Source organism: Mesoplodon bidens, assembly GCF_964165515.1.
Source record: "Mesoplodon bidens genome assembly, chromosome: 13".
NCBI lineage: Eukaryota > Metazoa > Chordata > Mammalia > Artiodactyla > Ziphiidae > Mesoplodon > Mesoplodon bidens.
In genome coordinates this window covers 73,696,855-73,715,074 of record NC_138169.1, presented here as the reverse complement: position 1 = coordinate 73,715,074, position 18,220 = coordinate 73,696,855, and the positions used below count along the sequence as shown (strand labels likewise).

The following is an 18,220-nucleotide window of genomic DNA, read 5'->3' as shown; positions in this document are numbered from 1 at the left end:
TTTTAAAAATAGCGACTTTATTTTCCTAGGCTCCAGGGAAGCTGGGTTAATTCAAGTTTTGTATCTCCCAAGGTGCCTCCATGTGATTTACAGACAGGACATAGTCTCTGCTGTGACAGGCCTGGGGTCCTGGCATGTCTTGCGACTCCCCCTGGGCCACTACCCCCTTCCTGCTCTACACTCCAGCCTCATCATGATCCCTTAGTTCCTCCAGTGCACCCAGCTCCCTTCCCCATGCAGGACCTCCGTGTGCACGGGCGCAAGGTTCCTTCCTCCTGGACTCCCTTCCACCCAGGCAGGCCACACCTCACACATCAGGCCTCGGTCATAGCTGGCTCTTGAGAGGAGGTTCTCCTGATCTCCCTTCTTCAAAGAGGCCTCCCTATTACTTTCTCTGTCTCAGACTCCTGTTTACGTCCTTTGGCATATTTATGGAAATACTCTATTTAGTCGTGTCTTTTTACTATATATAAAGTCTTTTTACTATATATAATATATATATATATATATACATTTTACTATAGATACAGTAGCTAGAACATAAGCCTCCCAGAGCAGTGGCCATGTCTCTCTTTTTCAACACTTGCATCTCTAGAACAGCACCTGGAATGTGAAAGGAATTCAGAAGGGTCACTTATCCTTGCTGACCTTCATGTGCATAAAGGAAGCAACAGCAGGTAAATCACACAACCTCTCTGGAGTTTATTTTTTTGTTAAAGCGGGGAGGCTGCATTAAATAATATTAATTTCCTGCCAGCTTTACCACTGAACTGTAGCTTGTTCCACAGCTGTTACCGAGAGACTTGGGCTTAGTAAATAAATAGCTAGTATTTCATCAGTAAGGATTTGTTTTCTAGTCTCTAATTTCCAATAAATTTAACATTGCAAAACCTTACAACAAATAAAATGTCTGGGGTGAAAAACTATCCATGATGTTATGTTAGACTTTAAGTATCTTAAAGGCATATAAGAAAAGTCTAATATATGAAAAATAGTATCAGAAGTAATGAAGTTTTTATATCTTTCATACGTTTGGAATTTATCTTCTACACCAGGGATGATGTCCAATCTATAACAAACCATAGTCCTAGGTTTGAAGTTGTAATTTGCTGACAATCTCATTTCAAGCACATCCAAAATTAGCAACTAATTCTTTACACATACTTATTAATAGACTCCTGAAATTCAGAGATTAGATTAGAGAGAAGCACACTCAGTGTGTAGCGTGGAAAATATACAAGAAGAAAAATAAAGACTGATTTTAATATAATTATTACCAAACAAACATGCTAATCAATGAGGGAAACTACTTAATTCCTACATTTTTATTCTACTTAATAGCAAAATACACAATTAATATGTGCAACTACATAACTGTTGATAAAATTACTGATCTATAATCAACTGTACATTTTGGTTTGTAATTTGGTTTTCATAATTTACAGATCTAAAGGGTAACTTTTAAATTATGACAACTCTGTTTGGGTTTAATGAGAATCAGAAAGAACTCTTCCAGAAATACCTCTAGGGGAAAGGTAGCCACTGTCATAAAGTGATCTTGGTTGGCCTTTAAAAAAGAGAATAAATCACTTTGCTATACACCAGAAAGTAACACAACACTGTAAATTAACTACACTTCAATTTAAAAAAAAAAAAAGGCAAATAAACCACTAAAGCCTTGAAAGTCCTTTTAACTTAAAGTCTAAAGTTGGCTGACACCTGGTAGTTTACTGAATCATAAAATCTTTATTTAAGAATAATTTTTATTGATTTTTTTTCATAGTTCTTCCATACAGTCCAGTAGAAAATTCATTAACTCTAAAAGGATAAGGACAAGACCCAGGCAGCAATAATAATTAAGATGAACCACAAATGTGTTTGCCAATATAAATTCAGCTGACAAGTTTGCTGGGTATCCAATCCTTAAACATCTATGAAGAACTTTCATCTTCTTCAGAGGAAATAATAATAAAAACACCTAACACTTATTAACCACTAAGTGCCAGGAACTATGCTAAACAGCTGGCATAGATTGTATCCCACTGAATTCTTAAACTTAAATCTTAAAATAATCTATCTGATTCCAGACATGCTCCAAGGACAAAGAAGAATAAAACAGGCAAAGGGATTGGGGAGAAAGACAAAAGAAGGACCACATGCCCTTTATTCAAAAAGAACGACTCAAATCCTTACTCTCAGTCTATTTAGTCTCACTTCATAAACAATCCTAACAAACTTCCCTAAACACCTTCTAAGTCCTTAGCAGGTCAGAGGGAGGCGGGCTACTAGACTCACGGCTCTAAGAAGTGGTAACTGACGAGAAAGAGAGATGAGAAATCAACAATAAGCAGCAAACTCATCTCAGAGATGATGGACGTCTTGAGAACTTTAATGATGAAGCAAAGTGTATTATATACCTTATTAAGCCCCGATAGCAACATTAATAGAACATTTCCATAAAGAATGACTAGATTATATGATAATCCATGGCTGTGAGGGTAACAGTGAGTCCAAAAAAAAAAAAAACCCCACTGAGATATGCTTAGAATGTTCTACTTAAGAAGGCATGAAAAGGAGTAAGAGAATCATGTGAACCACCCCTGGACAGTTCGCTTGCAAAAGACCCTTAAGACGTAGCTGGAGTGTAGCAGGGAGAAGAGCGGTTCCGGCATCAAGCCGCCTGGTACTGAAGTCCTGCTACCCTCTTCCCGTGTGCCTCTAGACAAGCCACACACTTTCCTGTTTAAAAAAATGAGACGCTGGCCCAGGTGACCTTTAAAGTCCTTTGCACTTCTGCTTTTAAACACTACAGAGAAGAAAGCACGTATTACCACTTCTCTGAAATTCATGAAAGTCTGATGCCCAGTCAACACTTTCAAGAAGCGGAGTTTTCAAAAGCCACAAAAATGCGCTCAGTTAATATTTACAGAAGGAAGATAACTTTTGCTACCTGGAGAAAAGTCATATTTGCAGGTAAGATACAACAGGACAGACCGGTCTTGCCGGTCTAGAATCAGAATCCCACTTTCACTTGCTTCTTGCAGTTGGAAACTGAGGAGAAAACTATGGCTTTCATTTCTAAGCTATTTTGGGAGAGAAGCTTTTCTCCATATACATGGCAAATATCCAACTGGAACACTCCGTTGCTCTTAACATAGGTATTGCACAGCCTCCTTTGCACGGAAACTTACCTTGTGGGCTGAGCCACAGAAGAACACCCCACCTCCAGAAAGAGTTACCGCAGGAACAAACAAAAGTGAAAGAACATGTGAGAATAAACGCGCTAAATCAGTATTTACACCAGGGGTTACTGACCAACTCAAAACCCAGGTTAAGGCTGTCACTAGCATTAACTTCTTAAACTAGTTGTTCTCAATCCTGACTACGTGTCAGAGTTACCGGGGTGCCACTCTCCTCCCAACAGTCAATCCACTCCTAGCCAAGGGGTCCTTGAATGAGCTGGACAATCAGAATCAGTGAAATTCTCCTTACCCAGCCTGCATCGTCCTTGGCAGATTCCATTCCATTAAGAGTCAACCGATTAATAAGCAGAAAAGAGGAATACATTAAAATAAAATTAAAAATCTGATAACCAGTGGCTTAATTCTTCCTGCTGTACTGAACCATTTAAACCCTATTCTGAATGCAGGGCGGGAAATAAAAAAGAGGCCTTCAATAGGCCTGGAAATGCTTGCATGAACCTAGGATGATTTTCGAGTTGTGAAGCAATGACTTTTTAAACCTGTGTTAGACCCTCTATTCTGCAGATAAACACCATTTAGTCCTGCCCCGCCCTGACCCCAATATAACCGACCTTCCCTGCCCCCCCTTCCCCCCCACTTCAGGCAAATCTTCCTGCATCTGTTTTGCTTGGCAACACACACCAACATTCCAACACAGGCCACCTGGCCACTGAGAGAAGATTGCAACATATTCAGCAAAATAAGAAACCTGTTCAAAAGGAAAAACTATCTGGAGGGAGGGTTCTGGGAGCAAAGATCAGCGGATCGCCGGGCTCCACTTAGTAAGGGAGGCACCTCTGAACCACTTCGCATCCTGCCCTGACCCTTTCCTGGTTGTAAGGTTGCGAGACTGTTCCCAGGCCCGCTCTCTCCAATGAAACTTTCCACCCTCCGAGGACTCCACTGGCTTCTCCAAATCCAGAACCTCTGCACGGGAATTAGTAGGTCAGTTCAAAGCAATGAGGATCAATTGGCTGTGGCCACCTTCTGATGCCCACAGGAAGGACATCAGTACAAAGCACGACATCTGCTATTTCCCTTTGTCTCAATCCACATTATCAGGGAAATTGCCAGTTGCTGAGACAAAGGAGCATCAATTTCCTTAGCAGTGACTTAAGAATTCTCTCCCCGTCTCATGTCTTCTCCATGAACTGAGACTGTGACCGTGTTTCAAGGCCTCAGCCCGTCAAAGAAACACAATGAAACAGAGGGCAAAAACGATGACCTCAGGAATCGGGGGAAAAGACGCAGAAACCCCTGCTCCCGGACCCCACTTCTGAAGGGACTGCCTGTCTCTGGGGCTGAGGCTTGCAGAATAAATGAGCTATTTTAAAAGCTGCATATCTGCTTTGTAGCCCACACATTATTCATCAATGGACAATATGCCTTATAATAAATGCAATCTGCAAATCAGAAGCAGACTCCCTGGAGCAAACCTGCAAAAATAAATCCACCCACATCCTGCCGTGACACAGGCAGCAGAAAGCATCTTGAAATAACACTTGCTTAAGGAGAATAAATGCTTCCCATTTTCTAGGCACTGCAACATGAATATGACAGTCTAAGTACTAAGGTTTGACAGTCTAAGAATTGAGGTTAGACTAACTCCTGAGAAAAGTGATGACTGTTCCTAGGATCTGGGAGGATAAATGTGTGGAACAGGGACAAGAGCCAAGGCCAGGGCTCGGGCTCTGCCACCCTCTAAGCTGACATTTACGACTACTGTGGCCTCCCTCTTCCTACTTTGCAGTCCCCGTACAGGAGCCAGCGTGGGCCATGACGATGTAAATGGGATCACATCCATCACTCCTGTGCTCACTGCCTTCTGTGGCCTGCCAGCCTCGCATCCTCACAGCAGCCTTCTCCCTCCATGCCATACCCACTCCATCACCACTGGCTTCAAAGCCTACACATCCCATCCCGCTGTGCCCATTTTAGCCACGTTCACCTCCACGCTGGTCCTCCTACTCTCCCAGCAGGTGCTCAAAGAACAGCTCTGTGGAAGGCAGGCAGGCAAGGAAGGAATTCATTCAACTCCACATTTGATGGCAAAGAAAAGAATTATTCATGCCAATAACCATACCCCCAAATTCTTCAGTAACATTTCACATTAAAAAACAATTTGTTGAAACCTGCAAATCATGATCAAGGAAATTCTTGGGCAAATATAGAAACCACATCACTGGTGGTTTCTACCTTCAGTCTTTCAAAACACGGTCCCTCCCACTGACCCACTAGGACAAATCCTAGTCATCTTTCCAGATCCGGTTCCAATCTTCCCTTTGCATGACATCACTCCTGTCCATCATGACCCACGGTATCCTGTCCTGTGTGTAAGCATGCCTTAATGTGGGAATATAAAAGGTTGGGAAACCTGGTTTGTATCAATAGAACTTTCTGTTCAGTGGACACGACAGCTCAGATGAGGCATGCATATCCAGCAGAAGCATTGATTTCACGAGAACAGGCACCATGCAAGTGCTGATACCCCAGCAAAGGCAGCGGGTGACAGGTTGCTGACAGCGCTTCACATGCTGTATATTCAAAAATAATTATTGCACACTTGTGAGATAAAAAGAATATTCTCTGTAAGTGTGAAAATAATGCCCTCCGTTTCCTCATCTTTAAACTGGAAAGGAATTGGTCTACATAATTCCTAAGGAAACTCACAGCTCTTCAAGTTTATGAATGTAAAATAAAAAATGGCTCCTGCAGGGGCTTCCCTGGTGGCGCTGTGGTTGAGAGTCCGCCTGCCGATGCAGGGGACACGGGTTCGTGCCCCAGTCCGGGAAGATCCCACATGCCACGGGGCGGCTGGGCCCGTGAGCCATGGCCGCTGAGCCTGCGCATCCGGAGCCTGTGCTCCGCAACGGGAGAGGCCACAACAGTGAGAGGCCCGCGTACAGCAAAAAAAAAAAAAAAAAAAAAGGCTCCTGCATACATTCGTCAGAGAAGAGTGCCATACTGCAGAATACAGGAGCATCTCTTGCTAGTATAATTTCACCCTAGGGTGCAGGCAGGCCCTTAGGCATGCTGAGTTTATATAAAACTATTTTCATTGCTTTGTCCTTTGCTGCAACATCTGGGCATCCTCACAGTATATGCTAACGTGTAGAATATTGTATCAGGATTTAAAAAAACAGCTTCTACTACAATAAGAGATTAAATAAACTTAAATATTAAAATTACATTAAAATGTTTAAAGTTATACTACAACTCAGTATCTCTTTCTTCAAGTGGAAAAGCATACTTGGTAAGTACACAGTGAATACATACTAAGCTTAAGGCACTTTTACTCATGAGAGAGAGAATATAAAGAACCAAGAGCTAGGCTGTTAGCATGCGGTGCTTAACTCGGCCTAACTCCTTAGGAAAGTTAAAGAAAGCTGTTAGTCCTACAACAGAACTCCCGGCCTGAAAAACTCCCCGCTTTGAAGAAATGCTAGGTTCTCTGGTTGGAGCTTAGTATACGTGTCTCAGTATTTCTTTTCCACCTCAACTCTTCTATTCAACTCAATTTTTAAACAACTGGACCACAGCGGCTTTTTAGTCCTCCTTGAAGAGTCAAATACCCAGTCGTGTATTTTAAAAGAAAATGAAAAAAAAAAAAAAAACCTCAGCAAGTATGATTATGAAGCTTTAAAAAGTCTCTCAAGGAAGTGGATGAGTTATGACATATGTGGGTCATTAAATATATTTTAAAAGTCTGTCAGTTCTGGATTGACCCACAGAGTAGGAAAGAGAAACTGTAAATCTATCAAACTATTTGAATCATCAAATACATAACAATAACGTTCCTTACCCCATCCCAGCCCCCAAGAAAGAGGTAAACAATATAATAAAAGAGGACGGATTGAAAGCAGATTCCTCAGAGTTATTACATGAGGGAAGTAAATGCCACCTGACTTACCCTGATCTATAAAAATTAAGTCCCAAATTAAGTCCCAAAAGAAGGCTGTCTAAATTCTGAAAGGCAGGTTTGCTTGGGGAAGCACTGGTCTTTTCCTCCCCAGAGGAATTTCCTCACTTTCTGCTTACCAAGTTCAGGGAACAATACCTAACACTAAAATAAACACGGAGTTTTTCAAAGAATAGGTAGTTGGGGCAGCCACCTAAAGGAACCAATACAAAGTATTTGTAACATTAAGTGTGGCCACAACAGTCAACCCAGAGAAGGCAGGCCGGGTCCCTTCCAACTCAATTTAATTGTTACTTTGATTTCATTTTATGACCTCTCCCTTCACATGAAGCACTCTATTCAAAAGTGTCAGAACAGTCCTTGGTTCTAAAATGATCAGGGATTAAAAAGCAGGCTTCTTGAAATTCAATCTACTTCATCCTCCACCATGAAAGCCAAACTTCCTGTTAAAACGTGGTGATGCCTAGAGACCACCGAGGTGTCAATTCAGGAGGACACAGCACAAAACAGGCAGGACACGGACAACTTCATTCAGGCCCACTCACGCAGGCCACCTGTTTCACTGACTGGCTTTCTGATATTCCCTCTGCGTACCCATTTGCCCAAGTAAGCTGTAGCACAAAAAAATAAATAAGTAAACAAGAGATTTAAAAAGGAAAACCCATTGGGAACATCATACATCCATGATGCATACTGAGTCAAGATAATATCTAAAAATCTTTCCATAATCTCCATCTACCCAGAAAAATCACCAAGCTCTTGCAATACATATTTTAGCTAATATTTTCAACACTCCATCCTTTTAGCCCTTCTTCATCTTTAAACTGGAGCTGGGTCTACGTCGCAGGTGGACTGTCTTGGCGTCCTCTCTTGTGTAGGACATGGAATATTATGCTGCCGGGTATGAATCAAGGGAACTGGATGATCGCAGACAGGATACTAAACCTCTCAATAATCACCAGCCAATTCTGGATTGGGTTTCCCGAGCTTCTTTTGGCATTTAGAGTGGAAACTTAGATATTCTGGTATTCGAGCATTCAATCAACAATTTCAACACCTTCCATGAATTTCCAGCTTTTTCCTCATTTTTGCAAATGTCTTGGTAGTATCGTTAGGAGTTAAAAAAGGTCAATATATTTAGGCGTTAATCCATCTCACCAGTAATAATATGCAGTTAATTAGTTTTGTTAAAAAATCTGCTTATAGACTACCATTTAGATTAGCTCAATTAATTTTAAACCATCAACTATACAGGGACAGCCAACATTTATTAAATTTAAGAGAATTCTTACATGGAGTAAATTTCTTCTGGTATTGCGAACTTTTATGTAGAGATAACAGTTTTCTTATTAGCATATGTTATAAAATTGTAGTTTTATTTCAGTGCCAAGGAACTCTGCCTCCAAGCTTAGCCAAGAGAAGCAGCTGCAGCATTTATGAAAATCCTCTAAAAGTCAGTATCTAATAAGGCCTATTCCCAAATTCGGTCCTCATTTATAAACCACATAACGTGAAAATTTTGTACAGATAACATTAGATTGCTGCTCAAAAGCCACGGCCCATAAGAAGGAAAAGTAAACAACTGGAAACATGGCATGGTAAAAAATATATATATATATATGTGTGTGTGTGTGTGTGTGTGTGTGTGTGTGTGTGTGTGTGTGTATAACCAAAATGGCATGGTAAACAAATAACGTGTCTGAAATGCCAGCAGAAATAACTATGTTTAAGTTTCAAAATTCAATAGCGCAAATACAACTAAAGGTCCTGGTCTACGACGCACAGCTCACAAATTAATTGAAGTCTTTTCAAGGACTGCATCATCGCAGGGCAATGCTAAGGCTCTGTGATGCTGATTATCCAAGGGGCAAATACTCAGGAAAGATGAGATGCCGGCAGAAAGGAGATCAAAGCCGTGACTAAAGTAAACATTTCCAGGTGTGCCTTAAATTCACGTTGCCCTGTGTCTAAGACCCTGTGATTGAAAACCCACTGTTCACAGGTAACCTAATTACCTTCCTTGGAGAACGATCTGTACATTACAGAGACTTGGGTAAGAAGGGAAAAAACAACCTAACACCTCATTTAAACCTCACCGTAAACCTGGGAGTTGGACGTTTTTAGCCTCCTCTTTCACTGACGAGAGAGAACACGCAGAGAGGGTGTCTTAACTCCCCCGGGACACGTCAGGAATCTGCACAGTCCAGTCCATTAGGCCAGTGCTCCAAGGCACCAAATGGAGTGGCCATCTCCAAAATTCTCAGCATTAGGACGTCACATCACAGAAAGCATTAAACTGCATTTTGGCTACACAGGCTTCTAAACTGTGCAAAGCTATACATATTTTTAAAATTCCTATTCTGTATATATGCAAAATGATAGAATGTGATACTGTCATTAGTTACCACACCTAATGAAGTATCACATACCTTGGTTGGAAACAGTAAAATAACACTATTTCACATGATGGTTGGGAAGGCTGAGTGAGACTGGGATGGTTATACAGACTAAGTGAAATGAAGGCAGGCACTCTTCAAATTGTGAAGTGTTTCAGAGATGTGAGTTGTCACCTGCAAGCCCTATGTGTTTGTGTGTATACGCACCTACTGATGCACTACCTACACTTTTCAAAACAGCCATCGAAGTTGAAATTTCAAGTTCCATAATATTGGAATGTGCCCATATAGAACCACGTTAAGAGAGATAGCCAAGAAGAAAAAGTTTACAGAATCCAATCAGAGACCAAGTCAATGAAAGGCATACTAGCTTTTTTTTACCCACTGCATTGTTGTGGTGGTGCTTTTAAATAAAGGGGTGGTTTATACATATTTTCCTAGAGTTATTTTTTAAGGTAAAAAAGAGACAAGAACTAATACTAATTTCAAAAGTGTTCTGTATAGTCAAATCACCTTCTCTGAAAGAGATTCAAACTAAAATTCCCCCCCAAACAAAAATAGTTTGGGTATTCCTTTGTCGTTCAGTGAAATGGATTTTTAATCACAGAAGACTACCATGTTACTTCTAGGAAGTGTAAGTCCATGGAGAGGGCACGAGGAAAATTCAGAGAACCTGGGATGAAGGAAAGAAGGAACACTCCTTCCCTGTAGTGTTATGTAGTGGGTGTCAGAATACGTGTTTTTGCCCCCGCCGTGGGCCCTTCTAACTCTGTTTACATTATGAATTTTGTATCAGCAAGAAACTGAGACAGTCCCAGAAACTTTCCAAGGACCCAGTGTAACGTGGGATTAGAAAACTGGCATGACAGCGTGGTGAAAGGGGACACAAATGCCTGGTAAACAGTGATCCCACTTCCTCAAAATAACTGTCATGCAGTTAAGAAGCTCATAACCAAACCAAGGAACCCAAAAAACTAATTTAAGAAAATAACTGAATTATTCGTAAATGACCATTAAAATGCTACAAACTGAACTGATGAGTTGTAAGAATTCTGAAATATTACAGCTGATTATAACTGATAACTCTAAAAACCAATTCTACTTTACAGAGGTGTCAGACCAGGTAGAAAATCAATGATCACATGGGGTCCCAGGAATCTGATCAGCATTTTTTAGAATCACGTTGCATTTTGGATTTATTCACGACAGTCATGACAGGATGTTTGGGAGGCACAGACAGAGAAAATTTCTCAACTGTAATAAGGTCTAAGGCATAGATCATGACATATGAACACATTCGCAAAAGGAATCTTGAACGGTTTTCTCCGAGAAAGATTTTTGACATGAGTCAAAAACCAGACTGTAATCGATTTTTCACGTAAACTAATAATGAAATGCCCTTCTGTCCAAAGCAGGAGATATTTGAAACGTCAAAAAAGCTTGGTGGCAGCCAGACTGTAGACGCCCAAGTGAATGTTTTCCCTCAAGATAAATAAGGCTGTGGCAGCTGCTGTCTACACTTACCACCCCTGCCCATATGAAACACGTACAAAGTGTTGAATGGAACAGACGGTTTTGTTATGAGACAAGTTTTGTTTTTGCTTCTTGAAGAAACAAGTTTTCGCTCAAAAGAAAACCAGCTTCCTACCAACCATTTACAAATTTCTGTAAGTGTACAAAAATACAAATACGAAAATAAAAACTACTGTGCACAAATGGAACTTACTTTCCAAGAAAAGCTCTTTATTCTAGAACTTGCATTTCCAAATTTGAAGAAATTTATTTTCCACTCTAATAGCCCTTGCAAGTTAGAATGGTCCTTGCATGTAAATCGGTATGTTCTGTTTGTTTTTTAATCACATGAGAAACTTCAAGCCAAATGAGGCTGGAATTATATAAATCCATTTGTCCTCAACATCTAACTGCAAAATGATTTAAATTCTGATAACTGAACAGTTGTCAAAACTTTAGGAAATGCATTTCGTCCATCTTCATGTGGTAGGTGGTCCAAATTCAGCATGGAACTGTGCTGCCCATTGAAGCCTACACCTGTTGTGATGGTACTTTCTTGAGTTGAAGGATAGAAGCTATTATCAAAATTTTATTGAAATTTGTACCACTGTATAAAAATGGTATTGGTCCAGACCAAGACAATGCGCTCAGATATTTCCTAATAGAAGGGATAGAGATAATAAAAGGGTTTATAGAAGGGAAAAGAAGAAGAAACAGTTATACAACACCAAGAAAAAGATAATATTTGCATCTAGCACCTGATTACGCTTTCAAAATGGTGAAAACTAATGATGGAGCAGTGATAAAATTTACTCAAATGGCCCAAAATATTTCTCAACACAAAAGGCGATACGATTCCACAGTCATACTCAGTCATCCACTTTGGAGAGTCACCATTCACAACTGAAACCCAAACAAAAAGTCTCCTAGACATTTCATTGTTGTATCCTCAAAACCAGCAATCACGGGAAATTCAAGGAAAAAAACCCAATTCAAAATATAAGGAGCTTGTCCTTTTAAAAAAAGCACTCAATGGCTAGTGACTATTAGCAAAAGAAAGCTAACTGATGAAACTTTTCATCCCACAACAAAGGATGAAAGCTGCAGTCATCATTTGCCTTGGTGGAGTTAGCAGCTGTCTTTCTGTGCTCCATTTCACTGAAAGGGAGAGAGCAAGGACACAGGAGCAATAAAGGCCAAAATCTGTTGCAGGGCGTCTGTTTCCACAGCTGGAGACAGGGCACTTACTATTCTATATACAGCAGTCCAGCTTAGGCACTCAAGTGGGCAGTGTTAATTGCAGGGCTGCACAATCTGACCATTAACAAGTCCCCAATCAGTTTCGCCTTGCCTTGGCCCATAAGCCAATCTGCTTCAAAAACACATTTCCTCCTGTCCCACGAGTGTGACTATGCTTGTTCAGTATTACTTAATGGGGCAAAAAAACAAAGACAATACATTATATAACAAGGGCTGGCCCTCTACAGTTAAAGGCCATTAGGAAGAACTGGTCCAACTTGACATAACACTCAATTATTAAGAAACTAGACAAGTTTAACGTGAGATTCTCTCACCTTCATTAGAACTGATTGTTTTTCAAAGGCATGTGTTGTCACAGACTGTATCTGCAAGCAGTTTTTAAATGCATTTCCAACGTCAACACGTTGGGGCACTGCAGATTAACTTAAAAAGTAATACATTTTAAAAATTCTTTTATTCAGAAGGGATGAAAGGGGGGGGAAGGGGCTGTCTGGATTTTTCAAAACAGAGTTATTCGACTTTGAGGATATTTTCTAAAACACTAATTAGTTTCATGGACCTCTACCAAAGGCTGGACCACAAATCATGGTCCCAGAAGCCGGCCAAACATTAAGTTACACTGACCCGAAGCACGGAAACTCCCGGGAGGGAGGAGGACGGAGTTTATTTTAATTACACTGGAGAATAAGCTTGCTGGCCTTGAATCAGTCCCTACCAAACGGCCGTCACATGGAAACGGCCGTCACATGGAAACGCGCGCTCACTTACCGAGGCGCAGGCTCCCGTGGAACCAGGGCTGGCGGCGTTATTCTCCTCGGGACTCGGAGGGGCTTCCTCTGGCCCCCGAGTCACAAGAATTCTGAAATGCTGTTGCCCCGCATTTTGATCCTGCCTGATCTTAAACGTGCAGCCCTGACCCTGTGGCGTCCTTTCCACGGAGTTGGTCCTGTGGATTTCGGGAGCCACCCTGCGGCCCCGAGGTGGCGTCTCCGGGTGGCCCGGGTGGCCGCGCTCTTCCGTGGGGCTCCCACGCTCAGCCCGGGGCTGCGTGGGGTACGAAGTGCTCCTCTCCAGACGAATGCGGGGATACCTCACCAACCTGTCCCCCTTGGTGCCAGTGAACCCGAAGTTGAAGTCACCGGCCAGCCCTGGCGCGCCGGCTTGCGGCTGCTGCAACTGGAAGACAAAGCACCGCTTCCCGGAACTTCCAGAAGCATCTGGAACATGCTGCAGGGACCAGCGCCTGGGCTCCGGCGCCGATGGGCCGCTCTGGCCGTCGGCCCCGAAGGGCGTCAGCCTCACCTGTCGCACGTCTGCGCTGGAGGCGCGGTGCTGGATGCGGAGTCCGCCGCCGCCCTCCCGGCCCCCGACGGCCGACGGCTCGGCCTCCTCGAGGCCGTCGGGGGCTACAGGGCCCAGCACTTGGCGGCCACACATACCGTTGACCTGCGGGCCCGGAGCCCTCGCCGCTCTGGGAGGGGAGCTCTCGGGACTCTCGGGCTCCGGGGGCTCCGGACAGCCGCCCCGAGGCGCCGAGCCCGCGTCGCCATCCAAGGCCTCGGCCGGCCCGCACCCGTCAGGGGCCCCGTCGGCCGCCTTGCGCTGCAGCGAGATCTGCACGGACGAGCTCCGGGTGGGCCGCACGTCGAAGGGGCTCAGGAGCTGTGGGATGAACATGGACGTGCTGCGCTTGAGCGCGCCCACGTCTCCCTGCAGGCCGCCTCCGCCGTCCTCTGCTCCATTCGGGGTGAAGGGGTGAGGGCTGCTCCGCCGCGGGAGCGTGTGGAATGCCATGAAAAAGTCGTCTTCTCTCTCCTGGTCTAGGATCTCTGATTCGGGGTCTGTGTTGCTGCGACCTGAGCCAAAATGAAACCGAAGCCGATGGGCCATGGTGCCCAGAGGGCCAGGGAGGGAGAGGACGAGCGTCAACAAGAAGCCTGGTGCTGCCAGAAGTCAAAAACCAAAGACACAAACTCCAAGAAAAAGCGTCCCATCTGCCAAACCGTTAGCACTGCGGCACCGAGAGCGACAGATAGCAGAAATAACCCAAGTGGCAAGCGGCATTCCAGGCATGATTGGATAAGAGCAAAAAGCTCTCATCCACACTGTGACAGAGGGTAGGATGGCCAGAACCACATGACTGCGGTCTCCCCCTCCAATGCCAGCTTGTGGACTTACTGGAGTTTTCCCCCCTCTCGCTCTCAATTTTTTTTTTTTTTTTTTTAAACAGCAAGAGCCTGAAACAGCACCTTCCCAGCTGCTGCTTTTCCATCAGACAGGAGTGGCCCCAGCAGGGAGCTCTCACAGCTGACTAAGGCAGCAAACACACTCCGAGCCATGCTGCTATAAATCTAACTGCACGGCACTCACCGGACAGTTCTTTCCGAACCAAGCAGGGCACCGGGACTCTCTCTAACCAATGTGAGAGAGACCTGGCATCCAACACAGAAGCACACGCAGTATATCCGCCCACCTCCCCACCACCTTTCCCACCGAACCAGATAATGACAAGTAAAAATGCCGTGGCCGCTGGAAGACTCTTTCACGAGCAATCGGATGTTATGCTCCCCCTGTTACTTATGATGTCACCACACTACCATGATGGAATGCAAACTAGTAAAATGTACTATAAATACGATTACACACCCCACAGGACGAGTGTCCCTTTAACACTAAATAATTAGACCATGATCTACAAGTAACAAAATAGCTAAATGGAGGGGGGTACAACTTGCAACACTGCCAGTTAAGGCCTGCCTCTGGCTACTACAACATTTTTCATTTAAAAGATTGTGGGGGGGGAGACGCAATCTCATACATAATATGATTCTCAGACATGGCGGTACCAGAGGAAAGGAGCTCAGCTGGAGAAAACATTCTCTCCCCTATGCCAGACAAGAGAAAAAACCACCACCCTCGCACCACCACCACTGCCCCCCCCCCCCGAAGAAAAGGGGAAGGAAAGTTGAAGAAGGGTGGGCATGTGGTTTCGGTAATAAATTAACTTAAATACCATGCAGAAGAAAGGCTGCCTGGAGCTGACTGTTTTCCGGTAAGAAGTCAACATTATCACCCCAGTTGGGATACAAACATAGAATCTTGCTGTTTTTGAAGGTCCAAAAAGGGCCTAAGCAATAAAAGTGAAAGTCCACGTTTCAAAAAGCTGTCATCGGATTTGCAGCTAACTTGGAATATATTCTGTGTGTTTTAAACATACTCTTTCCCATGATCCAGAAACATCAGTTATTTAACAAAGAGGTTTATTTAGGAGGGAGTAAAAAATAGGGGGCGGGGGGTGGAATACCAAGCTGCAAAGGGTGACAAAAAGTTTATTTGAAAATCCACAAAGCATGACTGTGTCAACAGCTCTGGAGTCCAGGGTGTGGAGGATTAACCTGTGTTTACATACATCCAAATCTGTTTTCTAAAGGCATGTGTTTTAAATGCCAAAAATGATCTCTATGAGAGAAATGGAAGCCAGTTTGTTTAATGCGAAAACTGCCTAGCACCACTACGGTCACGTATAGTCTTAGCTGGGTTAATAGCCAACAAAGAAAAAACCACTGCCAGCAGCATTCACTTCATAGTAACAACACTGCAGATGGCCTGGGGCAAAGCTAGGTACATAAAACGCCATTTTTCAGATAAAGTTTGTATTCAAATGGGATTTCTTAGAGCTCTGCATTCATTCAAAGCCCTTTTGGGCTTGGAAGTATAGTTTAGGGCTCATGGCAAGGTCATCTCAACAACAGCCATTCTTTTAGATATTGGAAAACAAAATTTTTACAGTGAACTTCCTTTACTAGAAGAAAAATAATGAGTTAAAACCCATCTGACAAGAGGCAATTTTCCCTCAAAGTTGACCAGTTCTTCACCTTGAAGTGTTATTATACTCAATAAATGAGAGAGTAAGGATTAGTCTTGTGGCTGCATCTATGTCTCCAGGGACTTACTGTTACTCTGCTAAACATTGCTGAATTCAGTGTTTGCCGGATGAAAGATGGAGTTCTAAGAACTGCACCCTCAAGCAGAATTTCTCATTCGATTTAACAGAAAACAACTTCATACACAAAGCAAAAGTGATATTAGCAACTCAGTACTACTAAGTATTACCTAAGGTACAAAATGTCCAGTTCAATGCAACCACCGAGAATCCATATATTTTAATAGAAAAGCTATCAGGATGGTGGGCCAGCATCTGTTGGCTTTCTAATTTGGAGAGTAACACAAGGCACAGGAGATCAAATATACTCCCAAGTTCCCTAAGGGTTAAAGGCCTGGCTATTCACCACCACTGGCCTGAGATTTAGGAGACCAGCAGTTACATAATTACATAAGGGCTCTAGACCTCCGTTCTCTTTCTTCATTTGCAAGGACAGAGAATTAAATCAGTTAACATTATAGGGCTCCTCCAGATCAAATATTCTATTAAACTCAAGCTATTCAAAAACTTGTAAGTTTCAGTTGAATTCTGAAGAAAGAAGGGTCCATAAAAACATTTCTTTTAAGCAAATAATATACGGTTGGACCCTCCGTATCTGCAGGTTCCGCATTCATGGATTCAACCAACTTGAATCAAAAATATTCAGGGGAAAAAAATTCCAGCAAGTTCCAAAAAGCAAAACTTGAATTTGCCTCATACAGGAAACTATTTACATAGCATTTACATTGTATTGGGTATCATAAGTAATCTAGATATAAATTTCAAGTATACAGGAGAATGTGTTCAGGTTACATGCAAATATTTCCCCATTTTATATTAGAGACTTCAGCATCCTTGGATTTTGGTATCTGCAGGGGTCCTGGAACCAATCCCCCCATGGATACTGAGGGACGACTGTACATAAGTTTCAGGGAAAGCAAATCTGAGTACAACTGACTCCACTGAGTTATAATACCACTTCTGAGAGTACCTTAAAAGGTTATACATATCATAATAATATTCATTTTCATAGTTGGAACACTTGGCTCATAGGTATTTGATGTATACATTCTAGGGAGTTAAATCTGGCAAAGTGCTTTAAGCCAGATTTGCTTCTGAAACTCCATTTCTAAAATGAAATGTAAGTTGTATCAGTTACATACATATACATATATATACCTACTTACCTATCAACCTATATAAAATGTATGTACCAGTTTTATGCCTCAGGCATATTTCTGGTTCTTTGAAGTTACTATCTATGAATTTCCCTCGAGAACGTACCACTTTTAAAAAACAGCTTAATTTTACCTCCTAAATATAGATTCACTTTTTGCTATATACTGTTAATTAGATTTTTGTTTTCCCAGAGAGATTCATTATTGAACATGTCACAATCACATGGTCTGGCTTACACATAAAAACCCTGAAAGGTTCATTTCCATGAGTAATGGCGGCGACAGATTTGCCTATCGTTTGTATCCCCAGCAGAAGAGTATAAGCATACATGGTTTGATAAATCACCAGTGTGACTTTCACAAATATTAACTACGATAAAAACATACACATATACAAATAAAGTGTCCTACCCTATAAAAATGTTTGAATTATGAACATTAAACTAGTAATGGGACAAAAACGGTCTTATTGAGGGACATGTATACTGGCAGAAGTACAACATAAATACAGGTTTTTAAAAGACGCTGCTCTAAAAATTCAGTTTTTGAAAAAAATGAAGCAAAAATTAAAAATTGGGACCCACTTACCAGTCTGTTTTCATCAAATACTTCAAACAAGAGTCTGTGATTAGATGGGTTTACCTATGAGGGACAGAAATAATATTTTTTAAATGGGCAGAAATAATTCAAGGAATGAAATAAGAGACTGAAAGAATAAAATGCTTTATAACACACCCAAATCAACTGTGTAATATAAACAATTAACCTGCTCTTTCATCAACTAAATCGTT

The 18,220-nt window shown here is 42.3% G+C and overlaps 1 protein-coding gene across 8 annotated transcripts in view; it reads right to left on the bottom strand.

Moving 5' to 3' along the window:
- NEDD4L (NEDD4 like E3 ubiquitin protein ligase) overlaps nt 1-18,220 on the bottom strand; it is a 350,990-nt gene that overhangs the window by 128,371 nt on the left and 204,399 nt on the right. For 4 of the 8 annotated variants that reach the window (XM_081253287.1, XM_081253288.1, XM_081253289.1 and 1 more), the window contains one exon: nt 18,018-18,071. In XM_081253287.1, coding sequence (XP_081109413.1) covers nt 18,018-18,071 — 54 coding nt within the window. Of the gene's footprint in view, nt 1-3,492; nt 3,708-13,097; nt 15,134-18,017; nt 18,072-18,220 lie in introns of those variants that run through there. The other 4 variants (XM_081253285.1, XM_081253286.1, XM_081253284.1 and 1 more) reach the window with 3 other exon arrangements.